General features: G+C 42.0%; 1 protein-coding gene across 4 annotated transcripts in view; it reads left to right on the top strand.

Annotated features, from left to right (window-relative positions):
• Slc4a4 (solute carrier family 4 member 4) overlaps nt 1–16,119 on the top strand; it is a 420,169-nt gene that overhangs the window by 232,660 nt on the left and 171,390 nt on the right. For all 4 annotated transcript variants that reach the window (XM_057771897.1, XM_057771894.1, XM_057771895.1 and 1 more), the window contains one exon: nt 5,096–5,275. In XM_057771897.1, the coding sequence (XP_057627880.1) occupies nt 5,096–5,275 (180 nt within the window). The remainder of the gene's footprint in view (nt 1–5,095; nt 5,276–16,119) is intronic.

Below are 16,119 nucleotides of genomic sequence, written 5' to 3' on the forward strand. Positions count from 1 at the left end.
TACCTCTCAGAGTGGTTAGGAGATTTTAGGTCACCAGACCTGCTGGCTTCCGGCTTTTCCCTCAGTGTAGTTAGCTACCTAGCTTTTCCTACATGTTACTTATCAGATCACAACTTGAAGACTTATTGAGTATGGCAGATAGATGCTTGGGGATTTCATGAGCAGAAAGAAAAATCCCAAAGAGTGTGGACTGAAGAGATGGAAGTAATAGAACATTCATTCATTCATTCATTCATTTATTCATACATTTGTTTGTTTGTTTACTTTTATATTTTTGCTGGTCTTGGAGCCGATCAACAGGGGGATGAGTTCCTTTTTCTGTGAAGCTGAACTTTTCTGTTGTGATCTTCAGTTCCAAACTGACCTATCTTAAAGGGTTCCTGGTCTCTAGCAACTCTTTGTCTCTGTACATAGCGGAAGACAGAGTCCCACATTCAATCAGATCCTCTTTAGCCAATGATAAAAAAGAGAAGATCTGACATCTACTGTATTTAAAAAGTTTTACTGAGTATTTGATATTTTTGCTTAATTTCCCATAACTTTTTATTATTGGCTTCAGGCTCTTCTAACCTCCATGCATTTACTTTAAACATTGTCATTTCATGTTAAAATTAGATACCACTAGGTCACTTTGAGGTATCATCACTCACTAATATGTTTGCTCTGCAGTCCCGGGAGCAAGGAGGCAGAGTGCCAGTGTTATCAATTCTGGCACTGATAATACAGAAAAACAGTTCAGAGGCAAACCACACATCATGGGCAAAACAAAGGGAGGAAAAAAGAGGCCGGCACTGCAGAAGAGGACATAGAGCTTGCTTAGGAGAACACAGCCTAATAGAGAAATGAAAATCCTTCAACAGAATAAAAACCTGTGGAGACTAAAAGATGATCTGGGCAAAGCCTTTATTTCATTTTCAATGACAGAGGCAGCACAGTAATTTGGAGAGTTATAATGATTCTTTTGTGATTAGGAAAATCTCTTCCTAGCAGAGGATGGAGTAGAGTAGCCATGTTCCACATATGCTGGGACATAGGACAGCTGCATGCTCCCCAGTCTCATGTTATATTTCTTCCCAGTAGCCCAGTTTTACTCCCGAAAGTGGGAAGAAGTAATAGCAAATGTGATCATACCCAACAAATTGGTTGATTTCCATTCCTCCTTGTGGTCCACCTGCTATTGCTCCTCACCACCTGTCCTGAGAGAACGATCGCTGCATGGGCAGTGGTGTTGGGCTGGACAGGGTGTGAGCTGTGGTCGTTCTTACCTTAAAGTCAGCTTCCTTATGAGTTTTTCAGGACCTCTCTGTGGTTTGAAGAGTGTGTGTGTGTGTGTGTGTGTGTGTGTGTGCGTGTGTGTGGCATCCCTATATATTTTAATAGAAAGATTTGTCTTTGAAGCATGACACAAGACGAGACACAATTTCCAGGGATTTTTTTAGTAGGTTTATTATTGGCACCGCCATTGTAATCCTACATTTAAAGGGTGTCATTCACACATGAAGGCAAGTTCATGGAATTTTCTTCCACTCTTAAGTTTATAAAAAAACAGCTGAAATCCATTTCAGGTGTTCAGCACAATGCGAAATGGATGAGAAAATGTAGCTCTATTTTTGGAGCTCATTCATGCATCTGTACCTCTAAAGGCAGCTAGAGCTCTTCTGTCTATCCGCAGATGTGTGAGTCCTGATGTTTCTTGTTTTTCTCTTTTCCCTAAAAACCCCACATTTTATGCTTTTCAAATTTATATTTATTGTTATTTATAATCATAAGATTAATATATGTTCATTTAAAAATAATCTGTAAAAAGCTTCACTACAAAAATAAAATCTTCCCAAATTTCACCACTAAAGTAAAACCTTTCCTAATCTAGTTTTGTCTGTCATCTCCATAGGTCTCCTATGTGACTCTGTTTATACACACAAAGTGGAATTACAGTTCCTCATTCCTCATTTATGTGTGTGTGTGTGTGTGTGTCTGCCTTGAAACGCTGGGGTTATAGGCATGCACAGCCCTGCTGGGCTTTTTACGTCTATGTCAGGACTTGAACTCGGGTCTTTGTGCTTGCAGAACAAGCACTCTTACCCGCTGAGCCGTCTCTCCAGCCCATGGCTCATCATTTTAATTTGTAATTGCTTAAATATAAAAACATCAATATCAATATTTTCCTGTTGTTCTATAAGTAAGACATAATAACTGTAAAATAATCTTTAAGGTATTTGGGTGGCATTTTAGTTGTTATTATAAAGAAAAGTGTATATTTTTGTTATAGTTTTGTAAAATTGTTTGATTAGTATAGAGTTCCAGTTGTAGAAGATTCAAAGGTTTTGAACATACTGGAAGGCTTTGGTATGCTTTCGGCAAATGTCAGCACCATCAGGGAGTGGCTGTGACGTGCATCTTTCACACGGGGACAGGGACAGATGATTTGGATAGACCTAGCAGATGTCTTTATTGGGTATATTTGCATACATTTATTTACATTATCTTTGTTAATTTGAAGTTAAGACATTTATTTGGCCCTCGAGCCCTTTCTCTGAATGCTTCTTGTCCTCTTTTCCGTCTTCCATGGTCTGCCCACCTTTCTGTGAGTTCGCAAAAGCTCCAAGTGGGTCACCTCTCTCTCTGCCTAGAGCTTGCTTTTTAAAAAACTACCTTCGACTTTTTCTTTTTGAGGCAGAGCCTGGATATGCAGCCTAGCGTCAGGCTGGCTTTGAACTCACTTTGTAGCTCATTGCTGCCAGGAACTCACAATCCTTTGGCCTCAGCTTCCCAAGTGTTAGCATGGCAGCCTGGTGGGCTTCCTTTTTAAATATGGAGACTACTGTGTCAAGTGTAGAAAGACCTCAAATGTGCATCGGCTACCCTGCTTTTAGTTGGGGCTCTGTCTCTAATTAGTCTGTATGGGAAGCAGTCACTTCTTTCCTCCTCTCTCACCTGTGTAATAAGAGCTGAACTCGGTGCTCCCAAGGTCTCTTTGAGTTGTTACCATGTAGCCTTGGCTCATTTTCTCGCAGTTGGTAGTGTTTGTGGGAGCTGCACATGGAGCACTTAACTTCAGTGTGGTTGTAAAAGGCACTGCCCCCACTTTCCTTTGAAAGGGTTTGTAGTTGATGCTGAAAGAGACCCTGTTACGTGGGCCATTTTTATGGAAGCTTAATGAAGGCCATCAGCCACCCAGTTGTTTTAACCTGTCTAACTCGCGGTTCCCAGGCATGAGGAACAGAGGGCAGGCTGTGCATGCATAGGCATCGAGAAGCCTTGCCAGGAAGCCTAGATAAGAAACGCTTTCATCCACAGCCCTGGCATTCGAAGCAGCGAGTGTTTGATACCACTCGCAGCAGACACGTTGGGGCTGTGATTTTTGTGGTTCTTCTGTAAATGGACTTTCCACGTGGAATGGGACTTGCAGGGGAAGTAGAGAGTTGTGATTAAAGGCACTTAGTTTCCTAACTGTGGAACAGAAAGCTAATTGTACTTCCAGGGTCATTCTCAGGCTTACACTGAGTGGGGTTTGTGTGGTTAAAAATACCCAGCGCTGAAGGCCACTTTCAAATCAAAACACTCACAGGAGAAACTTCCTGCCTCCTCCGGGTCCCTTACCAAGTGGTTCACGTTCTGAACATTTAGGGCCTCTGTGCTAGGCCATTGGTGGAAAAATCCTTGATTTAGCCTCCTCTTGGCTTACAAATGGCAGACTGTCCACTGTGTAATCTGCTGACTTCTAGAGGTAGACTGCGAAGCTCAGTGACTGACAGTGCAAAGGTGCCAGCGAGCTTGGGTGGACACCCGCACCTTCTCTTCAGAGTAGCATTCCAAAGGAATGCTTGTTTTCCTAATACCCACTGATCTTCCTGTCAGACTTCTGCATAAGAAGTGGCTCACTTTTATACACTGCTTAGTTTCCTGAGGGAAAGGTCGCAGTGAAGAGCCCCGCCCTGCACACCTCATACAGATTCTGCGTGTGTTACTCTGAGTGGGGACAGAGATTAGTATAGGATGCACAGGCTTCATGTATGCTGTGGATGTGCTGGCCTGTGAGAAACAAGATGTTTTCTATTGGAATAAGATTTGGTGCGCGTGCGTTTACGCGTATGTGCGTTCGTGGGTGCGTGTGCATATGCGTGTGTGTGTTTATAGGCCAGAGTTGCTGTTGGGTGTCTTTTTAAATTGCTAGCCACCTTATTTTTTGAGATGTTTTGGGATAACGTCTCTCATTGAACCCGTGCACCCAGGGCTTTGCCTGTTTTCACCATGTTCCCTACAGCCCAAGGTTCCAGGTGGACAGCACTCTACACCCGGCTTTTACGTGAACGCCTTGGATCCAAACTCAGGGCGTCCTGCTAGCGCAGCGAAGCCCTTTACCACCTGAGCTGTCTTCCTTGGCCCCCAAAGCCATTTTCTTTTAAAAGTTAGAACAGTAAAGGGCTAATAGAAGCAATTTTATGATTTTTTATTTTTGGTAGTAAAACTACGATATTTAAACTTCCTAGACCAATGTTAGTCAGGCTGTGTTCGAAAACCATCAAAGGAGCAGAATGGCAAGGTTTTATTGGAGTTGACGAGGCAGATGAAGTCTAACCAGGGTATAGTTTCGTAACTTGATCTTTCCTTCATTAGTTGTTCTGATATAGGGTAAGGTGTGTTAAAGAAAATATAACTTAGAAGAACTGGGGAAATAGACTTTAAAACGCACCCCTCATGATTTTACAGTGCACAGCTTTTTTTTCTTTTCATACCCTTGATATTTCTGATTATGTAATGCAGGACATGAAAATTTGAACCTTACTTTTTTTAAATTGAAGAATGCAATGTGTTGCTCTGAGAAACTCTGGCTTGGGGGAATTTAGAATAACTGGGCTTTAAAAATAAAAAAGAAATTAAGACAGTTCTGCGGTTCTAAAGACAATTAATGCTGAAATAGTCAGAATTCTCTCATTAAGGCCAGCAGTCGGTCCCTTCATCTGAAGTGGAAAGCTGGGGTTTTGGAAAGGAATGTATTGATGTTAAATTTGGTGGTGACGTCCCCAAAGCTAGAGGGAAACTTAGCTTCATGGTTTGGTGTCCTGACGTTTGCTTCACTTTGCTTTCATATCAGAGATGATTGCTGACCACCAGATCGAGACAGGCCTACTGAAGCCTGACCTTAAGGATAAGGTCACGTACACGTTGCTTCGGAAACACCGACATCAAACCAAGAAATCCAACCTCCGGTCCCTGGCTGACATCGGGAAGACGGTCTCCAGTGCAAGTAGGATGTTTACCAACCCTGATAATGGTAATGCAAAGCCTGCCCGCCGGTGGCTGCTTTCTCTTCGTGAGCCACCCACCTTTGCTCCATCTCTAAGAATCCTTTCTTCCTCTGCCTATGTCTTTTCTCAAGGTCACGTGACACAGTCATTTCATGGTCCTTTTCATCCAACTGGACAGGTGTGCAATCTTGCTGGAAAGGTTTCACTGGGTTACAAAGCCACAGTGCCTGGCTTCTCCTCTGTGGTTGACTGAAATGCTTACTAATAACTCTGTGGGGAAACAACTGAGGATTCCAGATGAATCAACAAGCTCGCAGTTAACATTCTCAGGGCATATGTCTTCAAGATGACTTTCAACAGCTAGGAGTATCTAATAAAATATGATATATACTTTGAAATATCAGATAACAACATTTTTTGCTTTAAGATGATTGTGTCTAATTAGTGTTTTCAAGTATTTTTACCACTTGAAAAGGCAGTTGATTTCTTGATAAATAATAATCATATTCAAATGGAAGTATAATTATTCAAGATAGAATATTAGTTCATTATATAACAATAATTCTTGTTACATTTTTGTATTTACCACAGTTTCTTGCAAAGCACCTATTTTTGGCATCATTCTCATCATTGGTAATAAATTTCCAATGTTTGGGTGCAGTCTGAGGAGGAGGAAGCAAGTTTCCATGAAGTATGGGAAATGAAGATGTGGTGGCCAGAGATGAGTAAACATTGGGCTGGGAGAACCAGCTCTGGACTCTGCCACCATTGAGTCTTCTCAGCACTAAGAGTGGGAGAAACTGCCACTCAGGAGAGTCACTTGATATTTCATGATATCATAGAATGTGTTCTTTGGCACAGGGCAGGTGTAAATGATTATAGCAAGTGAATTTGATCCTAGTCACTCCGTATTCAAAAATGTGATTTTTCTCACTTAATATTAAAAGCCAATGGTTTGAAGACTGATTACTATAAACAAAATTTTATATTTTAAACTCAAGCTGTCTATAAAATAATTAAGATATAAATGCTTTCAGTAAAATACACGAGAGAGAGAGAGAGAGAGAGAGAGAGAGAGAGAGAGAGAGAGAAACTAATTTAAATTACTTCTGCTATAATTTGTTGCTTCTACTGTTCCTGCTGTTGACAGAGAAGCCTTGGGTTTTCTATGCCTATTGATTTGTTTTTGAAGAAAATCTTGTTTAGTGGCTGGCAGTGCCGTTGCTCCAGTAGGCTCTTTCAATTCATCTTACAAGCATTTCATTTTAACCAGCACATGTATTTGCAACTATGGCAGTTAAATTTCAGGTCTCTCTCTCTCTTTCTCTCTCTCTCTCTCTCTCTCTCTCTCTCTCTCTCTCTCTCATCTCAAGTAATAATCTTTTTTTTCTCATAAAAACCCACGACTCCAATAGTTAGGGGTTTTGTTTGCTCTAAGTCATTGCATTGGTAATAGTACACAGAGGTCAGAAAATGCACTGTCTTCACATGTTGCATGAGGAGCGATGGCTACCAGGGTGTTCTATTTCCAGAAGGGTAAACTTTCCTTTTCATGCACTACTTACAGAGAAGAAACTAGAAAGAGATGAGTCTCTGCAGCCCTCCTTTTGGAGAAGGTATCTGGATGGGAGGTGCAATGAATGAGCTGAGATTGCTCCTTCTTCACCTCTTCATCCTCATTAGATCCCGTACTTTAGAGGAAGCTGACCTTGCCTTCATTCACCTCTCATTTGTGCAGTGTGGTACACACAGAGCAGCAAGCAAATGGGAAAGGGCAGGTGGTTCTTTTTTGGCTCTTCCAGTGATCAGCCCACACCCTGAAGCATAGGATACGATTAGTTTGTTTCAAAGCTGTTATTATTGGCCTTTATGTTAGCTGACTCTTTAAATATCACAGGCAAGATTTGGCTTTGCGAGATCCTATAGCAGTGAGCTACACGTGCCTCCAAGGTACGTGATCATAAATCATCGGCTGGCAAGTTTTTGGCTTTCTTGTTCTTACCCTGCAAGTTTGCACAGTTACTTTTCTGTCTGAGGGCTTAATCACTTAATATACCTAAGAACTGTGTAATGTTCTTTGATTAAACATCTAAAGTAAGGAATTATATACCTGTCACTATGCTTTTAATAAACAAAAATCTTAGAGCGACTGTAGTTGGATCTGGGTCGTAATATCCTCAAGCCTAGTAAATGTAAATCACCTTAGCCTCAAATATAGAGCTAGACCCTGTGTCAGAAACTGCTCTGACTATGCCAGCAACCGCATGACAGATAGCTAAATGGCATGGAGACACTTAAGTCCGTTGTTTTAGTTCCCAGTGGTGTCCAGAGTCAGTTCCCATCTACTCCCAAGAACCAACTGAGGGGAGAGTCTGCCAGCAGTTATATGCAATGACTGTTAAATCACATTGGAATCCAATTAAATAATTACATTAAAAGCAATGGCACCAATTGCTCAAAATGCATGACTTCCTATTTGTTTGATGGCAGTTGACTAAATCTGTGTACTTGAGGTGATTTCCACCCATGAAATCACGTGAGAGTGCCCCATCTCATCCCATCATGCACTGGGTCCCAGTGTTGACTCCCGTGGCTTCAGGCAAGCCGTTGAAATCAGCTACAAGGTAACATTCATACTTTAGAGACCAACACATGCTACAAAACAGGACTTGCTTTATTATTGTTCTAGTTGTTTCTAAACTTTAAAATAATGGTGAGGAAAAATTTTAACAATACAGATTAAACTCAAAGCATGTATTTAGTGCATATAGCTTATAAGAGTAAGAGGATTGTTTTGGCAGTTAAAACTCCTGTTTGGCTCAGTAGAGGAGCGTCTGAGACACCCGTGACGAACAAGTGAGACCGAAACACCTATTTGTTGTTTTGTTTTTGTCTTATTAGCATGCATGACATTATAATCAAATGTTCAGTTAGATTCACATTATGAGTCCCTTCCTTCCTCCCTCCCTCCCTCCCTCCCTTCCTCTTTTCCTTTCTTCTCTTCCTTCCTTCCTCCCTTCCTTCCTTTGGTTCATTATCATGAACTCATTTTTAATTAGTAAACATTTACTTATATTCCCTACCAAAGAATTAGAAAAATAGTGTAGTTCTTTTTGATGACTGTAAACAAACATAATGAAAAATTCAATGAGATACATGAGGGCTTCGAATGGGAGCTGGCACTTAGCAATCAATCACTCAACAAATGCATTCAGTTATGTGCGAGGTGTTTAAGCGCCGCTGTGCAGTGTAGCTTTTGTAGCAATAGCAATGTCCTCTGCACTGTTCAGTAGTTTCCTCTTCAGGAAGAAACTTGGAGGAATCATTTTTATGTATTTCTTCTGACTTTTTGGTGAGTGAGTGGTATCGACACCCACTGTGTAGCAATGGGAGGGGAGAGGTTGGTTCTCCTCATAGTTTGAACCTTCCTTGCTTTTGCTTAGACGGCTGTAAGAGGAATCCTGACCCACCCTAGGCATCCAAGGTAAGAACAAGAACTGCATCCAGCAGTGAGGAGCTGGTGAAGGTGGGACCCCGAGGAGGGCGACTGGCTCCTGGGGCCCACAGCGCTTTCCTTTTGTTTTCGATGGTGCCCCAGGGCCTCTTACATATTTGTAGTGAACCACAACCTACTGCTCAACATATCACTGGGCTTCACTTTCAGTTCACTGCCTTTCCTGCCCTTCTCTTTACCCAGGTATGCAAAATATAATCCACGGGCCCTCCCAACTTGGTACAGTTCTGGCTTGTGCATCTGGACACTTTCGAGGTTTTCTACCAGGGGGAAGCTGATACCTAGTTCTTTTCCATGTAGCTGCTTTGACATGAGCGCAGAAAAGCTTTGGGTATTTAAAAAGCCGTGCATTGTTATTACACAGTGGAACCTGGGCAGTTGTAACTGTGCAGAACAATCAACAGGAGAAGTCATGGCTTTTGCTGTGCTTTGTACTTCTAAGATCCAGAAACTTAGGCCTTTAGTGCTTTGAATACGGCTTGAGCTTAGGCCACTTGAACTATGTGGTGTGAATATTAGTTCAGGCTGCCTTGACACTGGTGTGAATTAGATCTGGCTGGGACTACAGCCAGGTTTGGCAGCTTTCGTGGTCCCTTTAGCCATTCTTTGCTTTTGCTCTGGGCTTTGGATTCTAATTTTTCCCAGTTGTCTTTAATTGCCTTGTTCTATCTCCCACCTCCCTCTAGCATGCTGTTGAATTCAGGCATGATCCCTGTAGCACCAGACAGGGCAAGCACTTCCCAGCCCCCCCTCCCCCGCCCGAAAGATTCTGCTCCTCTGAAGTGGGCTTCATGCTTACCTGGTTCTGAGATGGTCAGGTGGCGTCTCGTATCCTTAGGCCTGTATCGTTCTCTGATGAGCATGGCATTCCAGGTGCTTCTCTGAATGCAGCCAGCTCCTTCCAAAGCCCAGCAGCACATATCCATCTGTTTGCTTCTGGACCCTCATTTGCTATGCATTTGCAGAGCACGGATGAGTGTCTTGGCCAGAACTCAACGAAATGACGCTCTTCCTAGCCTGATATTAGCAGTTGCTAGCAAAGGAGCTGAGTGAAGTCGTCTTCTAATGATGGCAGCCAATGTGCCTGTTCCTGCTAATATATTTCTAGCGCATCTGCAAGGCACCAGTTTAATTGCTTTCCCCCAGGTCTTCCAGATCGGTAATACTCAAACTTTTATCACCCCATCTTAGTACTTACTAGTCCATCTACACTGCATGACAACGAGAAGTCAGGCTTAGGAGTAGAACACAGTGAATCTTTAGATCTACTCTGGGCCTATTTCATAATCTTCTTGAAGATATGATGCCATCTCTTCCAAAGGTTTTATTTCAGGCTTCACTCATATTTAGTAGATAAATGGTTTTGAAAGTTATATAATGACCTTGAGTCTTGTTATATGTGTAACATAGGGTAATATTATGTTTGTGTCTCCAGGAGTAGATAAGCTGTATTATTTATTAATAATAACACAAGTTGCTGGTCTCAGGAACAGATAATATTCAGAAACATCTTTAGGGATACTGTTAGTGACTTTCACATTTAAAATTGAGGGCAGATCATCAGTTGACCACTTTTAGCTTGTGTCCTGTTACTGCCTGTGCTTCTCAGCCCCCTGCTCCTGTCACTGTAGTGTGAAAAGATTCACGAGGTTTCATTTTAAAGCTGCATTGCTTTCATTATCAGATTGACAGTTATCAGACAATCCGTAGTGAGTTGTCATTCGTGGACTTCATAGAATTTTAAGTTGCTACCTAGATTATCAAAACTGATCAGCATGTGTAAGCCCTGACAGGCTTTAGGTGCCAGCGAATAACATAGGATGTTGGTATGAAATGCTTACTTTTAAAAATTTTTACTAATTGACAATCTAGTCCGTGCCTCCAGAATCTAAGGTAGAGTAATGTTACAAATGCTTCTCTTTGCCTCGGAGTGCCACAAATGAGTGTCCAGTTCTTCTTGCCTTGTTTTTAGGAGTGTACCTGCTGCCGCCAGGCTGAAGAAACTGTCTGGGGCTTGGGGTGCTTAGTCAGGTCACCCTTGCAAAGTCTTAGTCTCCATAGCCTCATCTTGCTCTGAGAGCTGAGGGAGGGAGGGTGGGTGTTGATCTGGACTCTGTCCTAGTCTTTGTAGAAGAGAACCAGAGATGAAGGGAAGAAGGCAGGGAGAGGTAGAAGAATCAAGTCAGAAGAATCGAGTGTGACCCACTCCCTATTATGTCTTTCTGAGGAAAAGCGGAGAAGAGAGTGTTAGAGCCTTCTAATACTGGCCAAGCATACCTCAGTAGGCACAAACCCTCTTTCATTAAAATGCATGACAAAAGTAGATCTCTGCCAGTTCTTGAGTTAAAAGCTGAATGTATCCATTTCATTAGATATTGATGTATATTTGTTTAGAGGGTGCAAAAATGTGGTCCTGTGTATACAATGTAGAGTAATTGAATCAAGCTAGTTAACCTACCCATCACCCCAATACTTACTGTGTATTCCTCATATTAATTTGACCACCATCTTCCATTATCTTCCCCAAGTCTGCAGCCCTAGGGAAGCACTGGTCCTTCTGTGCAAGCAGGTGATGTTGAGCACACATGTAAAAGTCACATCTGTCTTCTTTGTGCAGCTCGTTGTACCTAATGACCTCTCCACTCATCCATGTTGCCACACATAACATAATTACCCCCATCTTTAGGACTGAATAGCACTCTTTCCTTTATGTATGACACATTTTTTATTAACATTTATATTGATTCCCCATCTTGGCTATTGTGAACTATGCTGCATTAATACAGAACTATCATCTGAACAATGATTTCAGATCTTAAAGTTAATTTACATTAGGTCAGGCTGCATTCTTCAGCGTTTTCTACTACCCTTCGGTATGCTGGACAAAGCAAATCTCGTGAGTATTAGTAGTAACAGCAACAGTGCTAATTCCCAGTATTCGAACACCTGTTTTCCACCAACCAATGTGATCTATAATAGTTTTAATATATGCAGTGTCTCCATTTGCAGGTAAAAGTCTTGAAACTCAGATGCAAAATTAACAGACAAACGTAATTAGTGGAGGGACCAAATGTTGAATGTTTACTTTATAAGAATATGCTAATTCGATTACAGAGACATGCGCTTCCTCTGCTCTAATTTATTTTCCAGCCCTCAGTATGTTACTCCATACAATAATCTGATGTTGGAGGACGTTGGTGGCCATTATCTAAGCAGGATCACACCACACAAGGGGAGTCTGTTGAGTCCGTTATCAGATCTTCAAGTGGACATTTCTGGGCAGCGTGTCTCATGTGTGCTCATGGACGAGTGATACTGTGTTCGGGTAAATGTCTAAGCTGAACAGCAGGGTTGAGAGAGCAGCAAATGGCCCATAACTGTTTAAACATACAGTTCTGCATTTCTACCCATGAGCCCTAAGTGTTTAAAATGAGCAGAGTTCATTTTCTCCTTCCTAAAGAGGCATTTTGCGAAGGAAATTTCTATTTGCCTGGTTCTACGAGAGATTCTAGAATTTAGGATCAGATTTAGGGATTGATGACTTTGGATAAGTTGATTCCCAAAGGGAATATGAATCACTGCCTCTCTCTCTCTCTCTCTCTCTCTCTCTCTCTCTCTCTCTCTCTCTCTCTCTCTCTCTACCATTTTCTACAGTCTAGACATTGGAAACCATCACTCAAAAGTCTTTAGAACCATGTATTTCCTCATCAAGTCATAATGGTATAAGCCAGTATCTCCCTTGTTTATGCCTGAAGCAGGCGAAAGTTATTTTTTTTAAAAAAGTATGTATAATATGAGCAAAGGCAAGCTGTTTATTTTGTAACTTAAGAGAGAAGAGATACAGCGAAAGTATTATCTAGAAAAGGTATACATAATGTATCATTACCATCTTCTAATTATAGAAAGTTATTCTTTAGACTTCAGAACAACTTTGCAAAATTTGATCCTTAGAGCAAGTTCGTGAAGTGAAAAAAAAAAAAAGAGAGAGAGAAAAAGAGAAAAGAAAAAGCAACCTGAAAGGGTTGCATCATTTATCTCTCTCTCCCTCTCTCTGCCTAGAACACAAAGGGTCCAACGAATCAACATGTTGGAATTTGCCAATGTGAGTAATGGATGCTGTTAGCCTCCATGTTCTCACTAGGGTAGGCAGCCAGATGGCTCTTAAAGGCTTTCTGCATCACGGGTGCCGAGTCTCTATGGGCAGTTCCATTTTCAGGCCTGCTTTTGGAGCCAGGTTTTTGGCTGGTATCTGCCAGGCTCCATTTCACTGTCCTCTTGATGGGGAGGCTCAGCATTCATGGAGGCTGTGTATACAAAGAGGAATCTCTAGGATTGGCTTCCAACAAGTACCATACTGATAAGTTGAGGCAGGTGAGTGAGAGAGAGCGGGAGTTACAGAACAGCTTCCAAGGTGAGCACCTGTTAGTCTTTCTCTCAGGAGCAGGCCATGAGATCAGAGAGAACATTTATCCAGCTCCATCCTCCCTACCAGCTAAAGGACCGGGCAGCTCTTTTGAGTTTACTTTGTATTCTCACCTCCATCAGTTCTTACTGAGTGCATCTTAGGCCTTGTTTGCACCTAGACAAGTGGGTACCAGCTACTTAGACTTGCCATTTCATATAGCTTGCTCTGTAAGAATATTGGCTCTTTAAACAGGCCTGTTAGTTGTCCAAAGATATAGGAGGTGAGTCTGGGTCAGTATGATGATTACTGTCTCTAATTTCTTCCCTCTTGACAGAAGCAATTTTGGAATAATCTCATCTGGTTCATTTTACTTTTTTTTATTTTTCTCAATGCAGTAAAAACTTACAAAGAAATTCAATTATGGAAAACAATTACAAATTCACATTGCAGGAGAGAAGACTTCAGATCCTCCTCAAACAGGTGCTGGCACAGAGGGTCTGCTAACAAATCCTGGCTTTATTTACGGCTTTCAAACACACACAGACAAATTTGCAAACCTGTTTTATAATGTGCTCAATGCCCAAAGTTGTCTGTTAATTTATATTCATTTGTAAATAGTTTGATTTAGAACTTGACCCTTCTGGTCAAGTGACCATTTACCTGCCCTGTCTTTTGCACACAATGTGAATAGGTTATCTAATGGTTGTTTGGTGGAATTTGCTCAATGTATTACCTTGATAATATCATGACTATTTTTTATTATTAAGGGAACAAGCCTTTTAAGGCTAAATTATGTATTGCCTCATGGTCATGCATGTCCAACTTCACTATCGTTCTTTAAAGGGTGGGGCACCGCCCAGTTTTTACTAACCTTGGAGCATGATGCATTGCGAGACTAGCAAGCCAAGTGACATGAGCTTCTCAGAGCAAATGGCACTCTCCTAGGAGGGAGCCAGTCATGCCCTCCTTGACGGAGGCACGTAAAGGATCTTGACTGAGCATTCAGCTCGAATCATTATCCTTGATTTGGAACAGATACACCAAGGGTTAACGTTCTAGTAAAATAGGTGTTGGAAGGCACTGGAAAATGAAGACTAAAATTGCCATTTCAAATGGGTTTGTATTAAAGCACAATAATTTATCCATGTCCCAGTATCATGGGGTAAAAAACAAAAAAGTGAGAGCCAGTCTGTGCTTGTCAGGGAAAATATTCCAGACGCAATGTCTGAAATATTGCTTTCCTCACTTGTCCACGAGCTCCATAGCCAGACTGCTGGGTAGCTTGCTAGAAGGCCGCTTACTAAAATGACATCCTATCCCCTATGCTAAAACTGTGTGTGCCGCTTCCCTCTGTGTGTGCTTGTGTGGCGGACAGCTATTAACAGTCCTGATGTTGTAGCTTCAGCTTAATGTTCGCTATAAAAATCTGTCTTCTGTACATGCTCCATGTTTTGTGTATTGGAACTGCAGGACGAATCATCCATTTCTGTTTGGGGGAGCTATAATGATTGAATGTAATTTTCCTAAAACCTTGTTCACTCTTTGCTGATATTTGTTCCATGTAAGGGCACAGGGTCCTGGGAGGAAGCGAATGTCATTGTAAATGTCATTGTTCTCCTTTAACCCGCTTGTGTGATTTGCTTCAGTGTTTTTTTTCTTCCTAATTAATGCTTCCATCTTCATCCTTGCTGTGGCTGCTCATGTGTCGTCCTCCTCCTGTCTTCTGCTTCTGACACTAAAGCCCGCAGCCCGCTTGAGAACTCAGTGTCCTGCCTAGCAAACCGCACGTTGGACGATGACCCCCGAGTGCGGCGCACTCCCAGCGTGGGATGGCTCAGTAAGTCAATGGGTGGGAAAAGGGCAGAGATGGTGGTGCTGGGGAGAGGGAGGGCAGGACAACTGTGTTCTGGGTTATCTAGTGGACTGGAGACCATTCCTGAGGGTGCCCGCAAGGGGAAGGTGTAAGGATCGCTAGTACCTGGGATGACGGGTTACTCTTATCTCTTGACCTGGGTCAAGGGCCTTGTCATGTAGTGGGGACTGTGCAGGTCAGGGCTGGCATGGCAGCCCCTGTCTAGGTCTCATGCTTCTGAAACTTATTTTCTTCGTGTGGATGCTGCTCTCTGTCTCTTCCCAGGGGTGTAAGGATGGTACTTGAGGTGCATTCTTCCCGTGGAGGTTAGGAAGAACTTCCTGAGTTGAGGACTTAACCCTACAGATGCTCACTGCATACCTGAAAGATGGAAGGTGATATAGGCGGGTGACCTAGAGCTTGCGGGAGAACCATTTTCCTTTTTAGGTGTAGAGCTTTTCTAGAGAGACGTGGATTGTTTGTCTAAAAGCAAAACAGAAGACAATGTGCATAGACAACTGCTTGGATTTTTTTTCACCCCCATATTTCTAAATCGTTCATGTAGACTTTTTTCCAGATGTCAAGAATCCCATGTATGGTGACATTGTTAGGTCTCTGTGTATTATTTCTTTTTCTATACCAAAAACTATTGAGCTAATCCTTTTCCTATTTTAGCATTAGAAAATTTCACTTTCCTGTGAGGATGTCTTTCAGCTGAATTAGTGGGAAAAGGTTTAGTTCATCCTAAAATAGTGTTTGTTGAGCTATATTCTTTCAGAGCTCCTCTTGCTATAAATTTTATGTTTTAAGAGGTTATTAATAATCTCTGTGCTTCATAGAGATAGAAATAAATGTGTATCATATCACTACACACCATGCACTGTTGGGTTCTGTGCATTCAGAGATGAATCACGGGGGTCTTTGCCCTCAAGGGGTTTCCTTTCTAATGAGGGAGGCAAAACCCAAATGGCTAGTGGATGTGTTGGATGATAGACTGCTGAGAGAACACATGAGTCCTTACCTGATGCTTACCCATCCAGCCACATAGGACTGTGGAAGCAGGTTGGCCCAAGGGCACTCATGGCCAAATAAGGCTCTT

Source organism: Chionomys nivalis, chromosome 6, assembly GCF_950005125.1.
Source record: "Chionomys nivalis chromosome 6, mChiNiv1.1, whole genome shotgun sequence".
NCBI lineage: Eukaryota > Metazoa > Chordata > Mammalia > Rodentia > Cricetidae > Chionomys > Chionomys nivalis.